Below are 16,454 nucleotides of genomic sequence, written 5' to 3'. Positions count from 1 at the left end.
AACCCACGCAGACACTGGGAGAACGTGCAGACTCCGCACAGATAGTGGCCCAAGCCAGGAATCGAACCTGGGACCCCGGAGCTGTGAAGCCAAAGTGCTCACCACTGTGCTACTGTGCTGCCCAGGGGCAGTTGAGAGTCAAACACATTGCAAGATCCGGAGTCACATGTAGGCCAGACCGGGTAAGGATGACAGATTTCCTTCCCTAAAGGACATTAGTGAACCAGTTGGGTTTTTACGACAATCGACAAGGGTTTCATGGTGATCGTTAGACTTTTGCTTCCAGATTTTTATTAAATACATATTTCACCATCTGCAGTGACGGGATTTGAACCCAGGTCCCCCAGAGCATTACTCTGGGTCTCTGGATTGCGGGTGCAGTGACAATGCCACTGCGCCACCACCTCCATGTTTATTTATTTTTATAACCGGTTCCCTATCTTGGAAGCCAGCTGATGGGTACACCCCCCAGTAGGGACCTCAGCACAAGATTAGTTTTCTGCTTCTCGGGTTCGAGGTACCTGGCAATGAATACAGCATGGTTTGGAGTGGTCAGGGTTGTGTGTGTGTGGTGTGGGGGGGGGGGGGGGGGGTCAGACAAGGGGACTAAGGAGGGTGGTATAATCACATGGAGTTTAAAAAAAACATGTGCTTGGTGAGCAGGTTTGTTGGCCCTCGAGCATTGTTGGAAAGGAATGTACCTCTTTGGCCAGAAGGTCTCACCCTTTGACCCTCTGGATCCTCATGCTTGTTGGATCCAGCCCAGGTAAATCCATGCAGCACTTATCTTCACTGAGTCAAAGATTGTTCATGGTGCAATAGCAAAGCCCTTTGTTGCTTCCAGGCTGATGGGCTGTTTTGTTGGAAGCGTTGTGTTCAAATACCAAATGGCAGCTTTAGGTTAAATCCTAAACTCGGCCCGTCGAGTCTGCACCGTCTCTTGGAAAGAGCACCCTACCGAACCGCACTCCTCCACACTATCCCCATAATCCAGCAACCCCACCCAACACTAAGCGCAATTTTGGACACTAAGGGCAATTTATCACGGCCAATCCACCTAACCTGCACATCTTTGGACTGTGGGAGGAAACCAGAGCACCCGGAGGAAACCCACGCACACACGGGGAGAATGTGCAGACTCCGCAGAGACAGTGACCCAAGCCGGGAATCGAACCTGGGACCCTGGAGCTGTCAAGCAATTGTGCTAATCACTATGCTACCATGCTGCCCAAACCTCGGTGGCCACTGGAACATGGCACAGGTGCCGCACCATCTCCTTGTTGAGGTGGAACCCCCTGTGTCACGCACTGTCCGTCATCTGCTCAAACGACCAGCAATGCCTGGGCCATCGCAGGACTCCCCCTCTGGGTCCCTCCCTAGCCTGATGGGCGGCAGGGTCCTCAGCGTGTGGGGCTGGGTCCGGTACGTGGGCCGCCGCCTTGAACATCTGCTGACGCTGCTGCTGCTGGTGTCTGGCTGCCCGGCCTAGCAGCAGCACCTCTAGGGCAAGTTCTGTGTCCAACATCCCTGCCACAGCGTTCAATAGCTGTAAGGAATTGAGAGAGAGTGTTAGACTGACAAACAGCGGCCGCCCCCACCCTGGGACCCTCCATTCCCCCATTGATCCCCACACACCTGGCTGCAGGTGGACCGGGTGCTGGTCCCCTCCCCGTGGCACTCGCTTACCCTCCTGTCGTGGGCATGTCTCCGGAGCTGTGCCCCATCCTCTGGGTGCTGTGTGTGTAGTGTTGCCTCCCGCACTGTCCAGGCATTACGGTCTGATTGGAATACTCGGCAATGACTCCCAAATGCTACATGGCCCGCCCACCCACGGGAATCCACTTGGGTTGTGCGAAGTGCTCGCTTAACCACGATTGCCAATTTCCTGTTAGCGATAGCCTCCAGCCGCACAGCCAGAGGCCTCAGCAGACGGTGGGGGTTATGGGTGGTCCGTGGGCCAGATAGACAGGGACAAGGGTTGCCCCCCAGATCGGGTAAACACGATCCAGGGGTTGGCATGGTGGTTCAGCGAGCGGTCCCCCCCCCCCCCCCCCCAAGCACCTCCACCCTCCCGCTGAGCACTGGGGCGGCAAGGCCAGCCCACCGGGCTCTTTGCCTGTGAGCAGATATGGTTACTCACCTCCTCGGCTCTCCACTGAAGCGTTTTTCAAGAGGAGTTTTAATCGGCGCCAGCGTGACCGCTTGCTGGGCAGGCCGCTGAATGATGGGAGGCCGTTGGATATGGGGTGGCTCCCGTTAATTGTGTGGAAATTGGGATTAAGTGGTGATAATTTGTTTCTCGCCACGCTACGGCGAGATCCCGGTTGCATTGCAAACTGTTTGGTGACTGGGGTGGTTCTCATTTTCGGCCTCTCCCGCTATTCGCTGGCCTTGTTTCGCATGAGCTGGAAGAATCACACCCAGAGGAAACACCTTCTCCCTTTCCTACAGTGACTACATTGTTTTAAAAAAACAATTCGGTGAGGGTGAAATCATTTTGCTGAGTGTCCAAAGGTTGTGAAAGGTGCTATGTGAATGAAGTACCTTTTTAGGTAATTTGAGCTCACAGAAGCAGGTAGATTTGGGTTGGGGCGGGATGTTTAAAAGAAATCTCAATGGGGTACCCAGCGTACCGAAGCGACCGTCTTGAATGATCGCGACCGCCTTAAACAATCCACTTCTGGGGTTTTAACCGACGTGGGTCAGGCTGCAAAGAATCACCCTGCTCTCAGGAGGAGGATTACTCGATGATTGCCATCAGGACCGGGAGGGACCCGGGGGGGGGCGGAGTCCCACAAAGGCCCAGGGTGTACAGGGGTCGCTGGTTGTACGACCAGAAGATGGGCAGCGCGTGACGCAGGAGTCTCCGCCTCAACAAGATTTAATTTTATAATTAATGACATTTGTTCGTCTGGGAGGCTGAAATCATAAATAACCTGGAGGTACAATCTCTGCTCGAGCAACATTTGTTTTTATTCTGGGAATGTGGGTGATTGCCGAAGTTGCCAATTACTGATCTTCGCGAGTTGCCCTGAGCGACTGGTGGGTTATCCCCTCTGAAGTGCGTCTCCAGTATCTTCAGTTTGGGAGGTGGAAGACTGCTGGGCCCCCACTAAGGACACTTTGGATCACCGTGGCGATTGACCTTGAGCTGGCTCTTGAGGGCCCTGCCTGTTGCCCATAATCCTAAACTTGTAATTATTTTTGGACGCTGTAGCGGACGTTGCTGTTACTCTTGTTGCATTTTTGTTGCATTGGTGGGGATGGCTAAATGAAGTGTGAAGATTCAGGAGATTCCTAATGTATTCTGGGTGGGAGTTTAAAATAAATGTGTTTCAGAATAACTGGAGTATAGTTGGAAGCTGTAATGAACTTTGGGGTATGGCCCACTTAAAAAATTTAAACTAATGTCAGCTCTACTAATCTAAGCATGCTTACTGTAACTAACTAGACCAGACTAGCGCTGAGCCACGTGTAGAAGGTGCTAATTGATATATACACCCTGACTGTCACTACAGTTGTCACCAGTGGAAAGAGGCAGAGTGTTGATGCCTTGTGTGTTTTACAGTGGGCGACCACCTTCTAGTGTTCTGCCTGGTGATTGGTTGTGTTCTGTCCTGTGTATTGATTGGCTGTACTGGGTGTCTGTCACTGCCTGTCTGTGTCTCATTATGTGCATGAGTACATATCATGACAGTGTTCCCATGTATCCTCCAATCCCGGCCCCGGGTCACTCTCCGTGTGGGGTTTTCACATTCTCCCCGTGTTTGCGTGGATCTCACCCCCACAACCCAAAGATGTGCAGGGTAGGTGGATTGGCCACGTTAAATTGCCCCTTTAATTGGGGGAAAAAAGAATTGGGTACTTTAAATTTATTTTTTTAAAAATCTGCTGCCCTTGTCCCTCTCGATCGATGGTGACGGTTGTGGGTTTGGTAAGATTTTAAGATGTCCTGAAATTATGGAAGGGCAGCACGGTAGCACATTGGTTAGCACTGTGGCTTCACAGCACCAGGGTCCCAGGTTCGATTCCCAGCTTAGGTCACAGTGCGGAGTCTGCACGTTCTCCCCATGTCTGCGTGGGTTACCTCCGGGTGCTCCGGTTTCCTCCCACAAGTCCCGAAAGATGTGCTTGTTAGGTGAATTGAACATTCTGAATTCTCCCTCGGTGTACCCGAAAAGGCGCCGGAATGTGGCGACTAGGGGATTTTCACAGTAACTTCATTGCAGGGTTAATGTAAGCCTACTTGTGACACTAAGATTATTATTATAGAAAACCATCTTGCAACATGAGCAATTTTTCTGTGTTAGACCTTGATAAAAGCAGAAATGTTCTAAATAAACCTTCATATTACACCCTTTCAACTTGTTTTGTCTTATTCAGATGATAAAAATGACGCATTTGTTTATTTTAGCGAGAGATACTCAAGGTTATAAAGTAGAATTTAATTCTATTCATTAGGCTTGATGAGCAGCATTGCAAGGATCATGACATCAATTCAATTTGGGAAGAACCTGGGGCGGGATTCTCCGACCCCCCGCCGGGTCGGAGAATCGCCGGGGGCCGGCGTGAATCCCGCCGGCTGCCGAATTCTCTGCCGCCGGGGAATTGGCGGGGGCGGGAATCGCACCGCGCTGGTCGGCGGCCGCTAGCAGCGGCCCCCTCGGCGATTCTCCGGCCCACGATGGGCCGAGTGGCTGCCCGGTCACGGCCAGTTTCGCCGGCGTAAATTACAACAGGTACATTCCGGCGGCACCTGGCTCCACGGGCGGCCTCCGGGGTCCTCGGGAGGGCGCGGGGGGATCTGGCCCCGGGAGGTGCCCCCATGGTGGCCTGGCCTGCGATCAGAGCCCGCCGATCCACGAGAGGGCCTGTACCGTGGGGGCACTCTATTCCTCCGCGTCGGCCGCTGTAACGGTCCACGATGGCCGGCGCGGAGGTGAACCCCCTGCGCATGCGCTGGGATGACGCCAGCACGTGCTGGCGCTCCCGCGTCAACTCGCGCTGGCCGGTGGAGGCCCTTCGACGCCAGTTGGCGTGGCGCCAAGCCCCTTCCACACCGGCCGGCACGACTCATACCGCTGCGGCGCTGGCCTAGCCCCTGAAGGTGCGGAGGCTTCCGCACCTTCGGGGCGGCCCGATGCCGGAGTGATTCTCGCCACTCCTTCGTGCCGGAGTTGCCTTCCCCGCCGGTTCGCGGAGAATCCCGCCCCTGATCTGTTGGGTCAGCATTGCCATTTTCCATTCTCTAGCTGAACTGTTCCTTTTAGTTCTCCCACAATGAGGAATAAAGGTAATCCTTCTCCTGGCTGCTTTCAACCTTCTCTCCTGACGAATGACTCTTAGTTTTGGAGCAGCCAGCTTTACGAGTTGAAAAGATCTTTCTTACGAGGTTCCTTGCTGGCCTTTTGCTTTATGGCCTTCGCCTGGATCATCGGGAGGAACTGCTGAAACATTGACTGGAATGGTTGGGATGGGTCGAGGAAGTTGGCAGTTTTGTGCCTTCTCCATGTGAAATCGGGAACCACGCTGCCTGCCTCCTCACTCACCACGTGCGAACCTTCATCCCAACCGGGTCAGCTGAGCTCGATTTTTATACTTAAATCCTGAAGTGTTCCCTTTCACCGTTCAGTGCTTTGCAGTGCAGGTCACCAGGACTGTCCTCTGAGCTGATGATATCTCCACCAATGAGTTTGCTTGGCTGCCTTTCCTGGGGATTGCTGCCAGTTTTACAAGAGGGGACTTTCTTTGTGTCAAATCGCCCTGCTGGCCGAGCCTCACTTTGTTACTGACCTCACTGTGCAAGCTGCATTCTGATAGGCCGGCGTTGGATTTTTAATCTTTCTGCTTAATCATCTTAGCAAACCCATTGGGAGTTAGATATTTTGTGATGCCAACTTCACTGTTGTGGTTTCACCCGTAATATATCCCCTTCCAGAATGCACCCCCCCGTAACTGCAAGGAACACTCTGACCCGTCGAATGGCCAAAGCCTTTACGTTAATGTTCCTTCTGGAGCTTGGGAGTTTGTTTTTCAAACACTGTGACCCAATTTTTCTTGCCAAAATGTAATATCTCGCCCTTATGGTAAAATTCCTTTCATAATTACATACACGTCCTGCAAATTTATTACTGGACAGTGTTACTCAACACTAATTATACTCTAAACCCACGAATGAGGGTATGATTGTAACTGGAGCTGGTGGAAAGTTGATGAGCACTCAAGTTCCAACTTTACTTTTTACTGAAAAATTCAAGATTAAATTGAATTCCATTTAGGAATGATCAGGTCCTTGGAGGAATGGCATTACTTTTGGATGATGAGAATGGCCTTTGATTAAGTGAGGAACGAGAGCTTAAGATGATTATAATGAGGCGGTGTGGTAGTCACCACAGTTTGTGTAATACGTGTATTAGAGGTAATACGGTAAGGCTCCTGTACTACAGGTACAGGGGTAGATCCCTGCCTGCTGGCTCCACCCAGTCGGCGGAGTATAAATGTGTGTGCTCACCGAGCTCCTGCCATTCCGGCAGCAGCTGCAGGAAGCAACACATCTCTGCTTAATAAAGCCTTGCTTACTCTCTACTCTCGACTCGTCGTAATTGATAGTGCATCAATTTATTAAGCAGAGATGTGTTGCTTCCTGCAGCTGCTACCAGAAAATGGCAGCAGCTCGGTGAGCACACACATTTATACTCCGCCTCCTGGGCGGAGCCAGCAGGCAGGGATCTACCCCCGTACCTGTAGTACAGGAGCCTTTCCGTATTACCTCTAATACACGTATTATACAAACAGTGGTAACTACCACAGGCGGTGCTTTGGTTAAGCGACAGAACAAGTGAGCATGAGAGTAGGTTCGAAACCCGCCATGGCAGATGGACGTTTTGAACCCGGCTTTTAAACTATAAATAAATCTCGTCAGAGGAAAATGGCGCCATCACCAGTGTGCTGCCAGGATGGTCAGTGGCTCCAGCTGCTTGGCAGCAGGCGCCAACACTGGGCACGACCGTGGCCTCTTTTTCAGCACTTGGAAGCTGGAGTATCATGGCATTTCAGCACAGGAATGGAAAACAGAGGTGTGTCCCCTTATCTACACTGAAAATATTTGCAGATGATTAAGAGGAAATTCTACTATTCACATGTTATAAATTATTAATCTGATGTCCCAATAGAGATGGGAAAGCAAATATTGACACTATTTATATGTGGAATTGGCCTTCCATGATGACTAATATTTGTCATTCTCCTGCATTTTAAAGCCATAGGCTCTTTGCAACAATGTTTTGCAAATGTCTCCAACTGATGACCATGTTTTCTTTTCTTCGCTCCCCAAAGACTCTGTCTTCACTTTGTTTCTGGTTGAACAATCCTCTGTCTGTTTTTCGGGTTTGCTTTTGGTGTGTGGGGAAGTCAGGGAATCATCTCAGCGATAATGCCAAGAGGTGTCTGAATGATTGGGATGAAAACAACCGAGGATCACCTGCTTGTCTCCTGTCTTTCACCCCCACCCTCCACTTGCCAAAATCATTTAGCCTAGTTTTACTTAGTGGAAGTAAATCGTCCCCGATCTTTGAATGAATCATGAACTTGCCTGGACTTGAATATGGAAGTTAATATGATGAAAACTTGTCAGACCTTTTGAAGTGGTTTAATTGAAAGCCTTTCTGAAGTAACTTCCAGAAATCTAGAAAGCTGCTATTTGCACACGGTAAATAAGGTCAAAGATTATTTGCAAACAAACCACAGCCTAAAGCTTGGACTTTGCCAATAGAAAAGTACATTTTGTTTTGGAAGTTATGTACATATGTTGTACATACTGTATTTACACAAATGCATGTTTCCTTTGCTTGCACATATTGTTTGCAAGTTTTCCAGATTATCAGCAAGTGTCATGAACCATTTCTGAAATGGGACAGCCACAAACATTCTGTTCAAAAGAACCTATTGCCAGACGCCGATAAAATCTTGCAAAGTAGAAGGTCGTGACTCTCATTTAGTCGGCACCTCATAGCAAAATGTACCCGACATGCTACACACTGGTGTTGCAGCACCAATGCTCGCTCGGATAGGTAGTTGAGGGCCAGAGTGAGAGGCTCGCCTATTTTAACTCCTGGGGGTGGTTTAAATATGCCCAAAGCCAATGGGGGTGATGTTTTAAGCTGGTGGGTGAGGCCGGGATTTTGGGAGGCAGGCGTCAGCCGCTGGGGATCTGAGGGAATGGTAGTTCATTGGGATGGAGGTTGGGATTGGGAATCCTTTGTGTTCGAAGAAGGGATCATGGGGAGCACGGAGGTCCATTGTGCTGGTGTGAGACGCCCTGATTAGCAAAGCCCAAGCTTTCCTTGTGGGGCCAGGAGGAACAATCCTAGAAATCCGTTCGGAGTAACATTGGACAGGTGTAAAATTGGCATCTCTGTTGATCCCGGCTGTTCCCACCCTCGGCGAATTAGATGACCCCTGTGTGTAAAAAAAAAAAAACTTGCCTCGCACATCTCCTCTAAACTTTGCCCCTCTCACCGTAAACCTATGTCCCCAAGTAATTGACCTTTCCACCTGGGGAAAAAGCTTCTGACTAGCCACTCTCAACCACGCCACTCAATTTTATAAACTATCAGGTCACCCCTCGACCTCTGTCATTCCATCCATCCTACCCTTTGCCCTTTGACTCTGCATCATTTGTTAATCTTTCAGTGGTCGATCTCTCAACCATTTGGTCCTTTGTTCTCTGAAACTCCTTCAGTAAAACTCAGATTTTCAACGGCGCCCCCGGTAATCTCGAACCATCAATGCCCACACTCTTGCATGTGAAGCTCCTTGACACAAAGGTTAATGAAGACGATTGCATTGAGCTTAATTGTCTTCGTTTCTGGGTTCTGCTGTAACCATTAATGTGTGCCCAAAATTTGATGGGAGTTGAATAGCCGGGAACATTTTGGGTGTCCTCATTGATGTCCGATATTGGGATGCTGGGAGATGGAAGCAGTAGCAGCTACAAATAGGAAAACATTACTTGCATTCTATGTGTTGTATTAAGCAATGTGTGTTCACTCTCTTTGCAGCATGGGTAGGTTCGCTGTCCATGGGAATGATTTTCTTCTGCTCTCCTATCGTGAGTGTTTTTACGGACCTGTTTGGATGCAGGAAAACTGCAACAGTTGGGGCTGCTGTAGCTTTCATTGGACTCATTGCAAGCTCATTTGTCAAGTGAGTTTTCAGCTGCATACTTCAACTATTTTGTAGCCTTAATTTATAGTAACTTATTATCTGTCACCGACAATGTTCCTACGGTTACTTTTGTTGAACGTGCTTTGAGGAGCATTTTATAAAATGGGCTGCTCGCCCTCGTGCCACAAGTTGAACTAAAAGGTTTGTCGGGAAACAATTGGCAGAATCTTGTTGGGGCATGGGCTGGAGAGCTCGCGAGGGACCCAGGCTGCCTCTTTTCGGGAAGGCCCAGGCTGTCCAGACATGGGATCCCCATCCCGGGGGAGGGTCCCAGGGTCAACCCTTTAACTCACAGTCCGAACCCGCCCAGCCTCCCCCCCCCCTTCCAGGGCCCTTGGGGGAACCCTCATCTGCAGCCTGACAGTGGCAGGGGACACATTAACAATGGGGTGACCCCTTTGACCCCACTCTGGGTCCACTGCACCAGGACTGTGCTTGGCCATACTTACACCAAAGCCCGCCTGGTGAATTTTCCAATGTGAGGGGGTTGGAGCAACATATGGGGTTCAGGTGGGGGCGGGGAATGGATAATCCTGACCAAGGTCTCTGCTCGATGGAGTTCTGATGAACTATCTGAAATGTTAACCCTATTTCTCTCACCAGATGCAGAGCACTTCCAACGTTTTCTGTTTGGATTTCACATTTCCATCATTGACGTTATTTTGCTTCTGTGTCACCACCTCCTTTCGGCCTTCCTGAGGCCCCTGAAGCAGTATTTGTCTTCATTGAGGGGTGAAAAGAAAAAGAAGTGTAACTCTTGTCAGGGTCATGGGTTCATCCACTCCAGCTCCCCGCTCCTCACAGCATGAAATCAGTCTAACCCAAGTCCTAGGTCGTCCGTTGTCCGTAACCATGATGGTGTATGATCGCTCCTCACCCCGTCTAGAGTATTCAACACAGTCAGCGGCAACACCTTTCTCTAATACCTCCCTGACTTTGTCCAGTTCAGTGATCCAGCCTTCATGACCCGGTCAAGTCTTGAAATCAGTTTCCAAGTGGAGGATCATCAGCTGCATTGAATTCATAGACCTGCTGAGTTACATTTTTCCATGAAGAAAGAAAGCAAGAACAAGCCCCTTCCTTGCACTGCTGCCATAGCTCTGAGTAACTGAGTTTTTCCTAGGCCGATACTGTTGGTGATCTGCCTGTAGATAATATTACATGTACTCAGCAGTGTGACCTCCCACCAGCAGGTGGCGTCAGACATCAGTCAGGTGACATCCGGCGAGCAGAAGAAGGTTGTAAGGCATACATGAGGATAGTCGTACATGAGGATAGTTTCAGGAGAGTCTAATATAACTTGGTCTGTATAAGATTCTGATCGTCACCTTACGCCTACCCGAAAACCTGGCGAATCTTTCAACAGTTTTGGCACTGACTTGAGGCTGAAGGCCCAGTCCTGTAATTTCAGTAGTCTGAAATCTTCGATGATCCGCGAGAGATTGCTGCGGGAAGAAGATTTGATATTGGAACAAGCAATAAAGATTTGCCATTAATAAATCAGCGTTCTGGATAAGTCACCAACAGTGCTGTAGAATCACCGCAAGACAAGATCATAGAACACAACATGGTACCAGAAGTGTTGAAGATTTGAGGGTAACATTGGAAAGGTGAAATTAAATCGGCTGAAGAACCGACCTGGTGAACTGCGACCATTGGTGACTCAACACCGTAAAAGACACTGTAGTTTGAGATGGAAGGTTTGAAGCACCCCACCAGCTTTAAGTATCGGGTGACGTAGACAAAAACTGGCATGTCTTCAAACAGCAGTTAACCTCTATGTATTGACCCTTGGCCTGCAGGCACAGCCTGACGAAAGGCGAATTGCTTTGCTGCTCACAGTGGCGGGTCCACAAGCAATTGAAATAAAAAATGCTTTTGCTTTTGACAGTGAAAAGGAGAGCAAGAGATATGATGAAGTCATCAGGTTCTTTGATCGGCATTGCCCCCCCCCCCCAAAAAGAATGAGACATTTGAGAGATACATTTTCCATACGCCTACCCGGAAACCTGGCGAATCTTTCGACAGTTTTGGCACTGACTTGAGGCTGAAGGCCCAGTCCTGTAATTTCAGTAGTCTGAAATCTTCGATGATCCGCGAGAGATTGCTGCGGGAAGAAGATTTGATATTGGAACAAGCAATAAAGATTTGCCATTCGAGTGAGTTAACTGCACAGCAAATCAGCACATTCAGCTCTAAAGCATTTTGGTGTCAACCGAGGAAGACGCCAGTCCCATTAGCGCTGTGGCGTACGCCATAAAGAAACGTGGTCTCAGTGCGGGCGGCCATTTTAAGTCGCTGTGAGGAGCAGCCACCTTGTGCCATAAATTTGGCAATCTACATGACCCATGGCAACGTCTGGCCTTTGGAAGTCTGTTCCAGGTGCGGCCGTGTTGGGCATTTTGCGAAAAGTGTTTTTCGCGTCCTATGATGGACCAAATGAGATCAGTCGGCCAGATGGAGTCGATAAAGCAGTTAACGAGATGACCCTTGATGAGTTATTTTTTGTGGATTCAATCGCTACCAAAGACACGATGAGTCCGAAGGTGGAAGAGGAAAATGTTTTGATAACCAATTGGAACGATCGTTCTAATCAGCAGATGCCGCTGAAAGCAGATGGACCATTCCAGTGATGTTAGACGACACACTGATAAAATGCAAACTTGACACTGGAGCGAAGGCCAACCTCCTCAGTCTGGGTGATCTGCACGGCCTGCAAGTGCCGCCGAAAGTCGTCACCCGGCCAAGAATGCTGATCGACTGACAATGTTGATGATGAGTAAAAATGAGTTTGAGACGTTGGGCGAATGTGACCTAGAAACATGGGTACACAACAGAAGACAATTTGTACCATTCTCCATTGTGGACATGAACTGGAGTCTATCCTCGGGTCAGATGCGTACGAGACCCTGAACCCAGTGGAGCAGTTGTTCGTCCCAGTCAGCGAGCCGACAAAACGTTACACCGATGCGCAGCCTCAAACAGTGGTGCAATTATCCAATGAGATACGAGCGATAGTGAAAGTGGCGGGTGATCAACCAGAGACTGCAATGGAGAAGCCAAAAGACACTGCAGAATTCTGGTTATAGGTCTTTGAAAATGAGGACGGGCTCAGCCACGTGATACAGCAGCATGATGAGCCCATTTCAAAGAAGCACAGAGCCCAATTTAAAGAACCATGATGAGCCCATTCTAAAGCATTTACAGGCCGTTGCAATAAACTTTTTGGATCCTGGACAGCCAATGAGCTTCATTCTGGAGTTCAAGTTTGGGTCGAATGAGTACTTCACGAATGACGTGCTCCTAAACACGCCGGATGGATTCGGGGCCTGATGGGGCAGGCTGCTTCAAATTTACACTTACGGGGTGCACAGGCTGCCACATTGACTGGAAAAATGATAAAATGTCACAAACTATTAAACTGAACCAGTCGCATGATACTCATAAAGCAGTCACAAAAACTATGCTAAATAACTCTTCGCTCCTCCTGAGGTTCCGAAACATGTGTCAGATGGAAGGTCTGCAGCAAGACTTGCTGCTGATTTTAAAAACAGGTCAAGGCCTGCATGAGCACACTTCCACGAGTAGTGTTGAACTTCACGGAAGATGATGATGAGTACGAGGTTATTGATGAAGAGTACGAGGCTATTGATGAAGAGTACGAGGCTATTGATGAAGAGTACGAGGATATTGATGAAGAGTACGAGGGTATTGATGAAGAGTACAAGGGTATTGATGAAGAGTACGAGGCTATTGATGAAGAATACGAGGCTATTGATGAAGAGTACGAGGGTATTGATGAAGAGTAGGAAGACATTGATGAAGAGTACGAGGGTATTGATGAAGAGTAGGAGGACATTGATGAAGAGTAGGAGGACATTGATGAAGAGTAGGAGGATATTGATGAAGAGTAGGAGGCTATTGATGAAGAGTACGAGGATATTGATGAAGAGTAGGAGGCTATTGATGAAGAGTAGGAGGCTATTGATGAAGAGTAGGAGGATATTGATGAAGAGTACGAGGACATTGATGAAGAGTACGAGGGTATTGATGAAGAGTACGAGGGTATTGATGAAGAGTACGAGGGTATTGATGAAGAGTACGAGGACATTGATGAAGAGTACGAGGACATTGATGAAGAGTACGAGGGTATTGATGAAGAGTACGAGGACATTGATGAAGAGTACGAGGATATTGATGAAGAGTACGAGGGTATTGATGAAGAGTACGAGGCTATCAACTCCGATGATGAGGACTATGATGACACATACGAAGAATATGATGAAAAAAATGACAACTCCGTGAGTGAGTCAGCGGAGGGCAATGAGGTGATAGCGCTGGACGTAATATCACTCTTGGGGAAGCTTGTTCCAGAGGCACATGGTGAATCATCTCGGGTCTCTGAAATAGTTCGGGTAGTCAACTCCCTGATCCTCAAGAATACTCCACCGGAAGATTAGTTTGAGGAGCTAATGACTATATCGCTACGCAGCTCCATGGATCACACATATGTACTAGAGCAAGACCAGGACGACCCATCGCCTGGATCGTCAGGGCAAGAGTATCGTAATCTCCAGTGATAAGGAGCCATTAATCATTGTTCCGACAAGTCAAGAAGGGACGGCACCTGATGTTATAGATGTGACTTCCACCCAGGCACCAGAGAGTGGCCTCTCCAACCTCCAGTTGAGGGCACAGAATTGGCGAGGCTGCACAATCCCTCGGAAGCACGCTGGTGCCAGAGGTCCCAACTGAGGATCCGCAAACATCTATGCACCGGGTGCAGCCCAGCACCAAAACGGGGATTGCCAAACCCAAACGCAAAAAGAAAAGCACTCGCCAGATCATGAAAACAAAAAAAAAGAGGACGAGAAGAAGAGTGGGAGAGCGAGCACATCCCACTGATGAAAACAAAAGAGATGATGTGAATATCGTGACTGACGAGTCCGAGACAGAGAACAGACAACAAAGCTGCAAACAGCGTCGTGGGGAGAATCTGAAAAGGGAAAAAGCTGGTGACGCATGTGTGGCCATCAAAGATACAGGCCTTCAAAAGGCATCGTGTGGAAAGGATACGAAGCAAGAGACCGGCACGCAATCCAGTCTTCAAAAAGACTGGCAGCAGCCCAAGTGGTCAGAGGGGCAATCCCATGAAGGAGGCACAATGCGCTGTGTGTAAGGGGCATACCCTGTACAGGCATATCATGATCATGTCAATGAACATAAGACATAGGAGCAGAATTAGGCCACTCGGCCCATCGAGTCTGCTCCACCATTCAATCATGGCTGATATTTTCTCATCCCTATTCTCCTGCCTTCTCCCCATAACCCCTGATCCCCTTATTGATCAAGAACCTATCTCTCTGTTTTAAAAACACTCAGTGATTTGGCCTCCACAGCCTTCTGCGGCAAAGAGTTCCACAGATTCATCACCCTCTGGCTGAAGAAATTCCTCCTCATCTCTGTTTTAAAGTCCCTTTAGTCTGAGATTGTATCCTCTGCTTCTAGTTTTTCCTACAAATGGAAACATCCTCTCCAGGTCCACTCTATCCAGGCCTCGCAGTATCCTGTAAGTTTCAATAAGATCCCCTCTCATCCTTCTAAACTCCAACGAGTACAGACCCAGAGTCCTCAACTGTTCCTCGTACGACAAGCTCTTCATTCCAGGGATCATTCTTGTGAACCTCCTCTGGACCCTTTCCAAGGCCAGCACATCCGTCCTTAGATATGGGGCCCAAAACTGCTCACAATACTCCAAATGGGGTCTGACCAGAGCCTTATACAGCCTCAGAAGTACATCTCTGGCCTTGTATTCTAGCCCTCTTGACATGAATGCTAACATTGTATTTGCCTCCCTAACTGCCGACTGAACCTGCACGCTATCCTTAAGAGAATCGTGAACAAGGACTCCCAAGTCCCTTTGTGATTTTGATTTCCTAAGCCTCTCCCCATTTAGACAATAGTCTATGCCTCCATTTCTCCTTCCAAAGTGCATAACCCCACACTTTTCCACATTGTATTCCATCTGCTACTTCTTTGCCCACTCTCCTAGCCTGTCCACATTATTCTGCAGCCCGCCTGCTTCCTCAAACTACCTGTCCCTCTACAGATCTTTGTATCATCTGCAAACTCATCAACAGTGCCTTCAGTACCTTCTTCCAGATCATTAATGCATATTGTGAAATGTTGTGGTCCCAGCACTGACCCCTGAGGCTCACCGCTAGTCACCGGCTGCCATCCTGAAAAAGACCCCTTTATCCCCACTCTCTGCCTTCTGTTAGTCAGCCAATCCTCTATCCATGCCAGGATCTTACCCTGAACACCATGGCTTTATTTAACAATCTCCTATGCGGCATCTTGCCAAACGTCTTCTGGAAATCTAAATAAATCATGTCCGCTGGCTCTTCTTTATCTAACTTCCTTGTTACTTCTTCAAAGAACCTAACTGATTTGTCAGACATGACCTCCCCTTGACGAAGCCGTGTTGACTCAGTCCTATTTTACCATACACTTCCAAGTACTCCGCGATTTCATCTTTAATAATGGACTCTAAAATCTTACCAATGACCAAAGTCAGGCTAACCGGCCTATAATTTCCCGTCTTCTGCCTCCCTCCCTTCTTACATTAGCCACCTTCCAGTCCTCTGGGACCCTTCCTGCCTCCAGTGATTCCTGAAAGATCACCACCAATGCCTCCACAATCTCCTCAGCTATATCTTTTAGAACCCTGTGGCTGGTTTAGCACAGTGGGCTAAACAGCTGGCTTGTAATTCAGAACAAGGCCACCAGCGTGGGTTCAATTCCCGTACCGGCCTCCCCGAGCAGGCGCTAGAATGTGGCGACTAGGGCCTTTTTACAGTAACTTCATTGAAGCCTACTTGTGACAATAAGTGATTATTATTATTATTGTAGTCCATCCGGTCCAGGTGATTTATCCACCTTCAGACCTTTCAGTTTCCCCAGAACCTTCTCACCTTCTCCTTAGTGATGATCACTGCACTCACCTCTGCCCCCTGGTTCTCCTGCAGCTCTGGCATCCCACTGGTGTCTTCCACCATGAAGGTTGATGCAAAGTAACTATTCAGTTCCTCTGCCATTTCTTTGTTTCCTATTATTACTTCTCCAGCCACATTTTCCAGTGGTCCAATGTCCATTTTTGCCTCTCGCTTACCTTTTGTATATTGAAAAAAACTCTTCCTATCTTCCTTTATATTACTAGCTAGCTTGCA

General features: G+C 48.7%; 1 protein-coding gene across 1 annotated transcript in view; it reads left to right on the top strand.

Moving 5' to 3' along the window:
- LOC140411046 (monocarboxylate transporter 10-like) overlaps nt 1-16,454 on the top strand; it is a 275,234-nt gene that overhangs the window by 164,192 nt on the left and 94,588 nt on the right. The window contains exon 2 of the mRNA XM_072500033.1: nt 9,060-9,204. Coding sequence (XP_072356134.1) covers nt 9,060-9,204 — 145 coding nt within the window. The remainder of the gene's footprint in view (nt 1-9,059; nt 9,205-16,454) is intronic.

This window comes from Scyliorhinus torazame, chromosome 4 (assembly GCF_047496885.1).
Source record: "Scyliorhinus torazame isolate Kashiwa2021f chromosome 4, sScyTor2.1, whole genome shotgun sequence".
Taxonomy (NCBI): domain Eukaryota; kingdom Metazoa; phylum Chordata; class Chondrichthyes; order Carcharhiniformes; family Scyliorhinidae; genus Scyliorhinus; species Scyliorhinus torazame.
The sequence above is the reverse complement of the archived record's forward strand: the minus strand, read 5'-3'. Positions and strand labels throughout refer to the sequence as shown.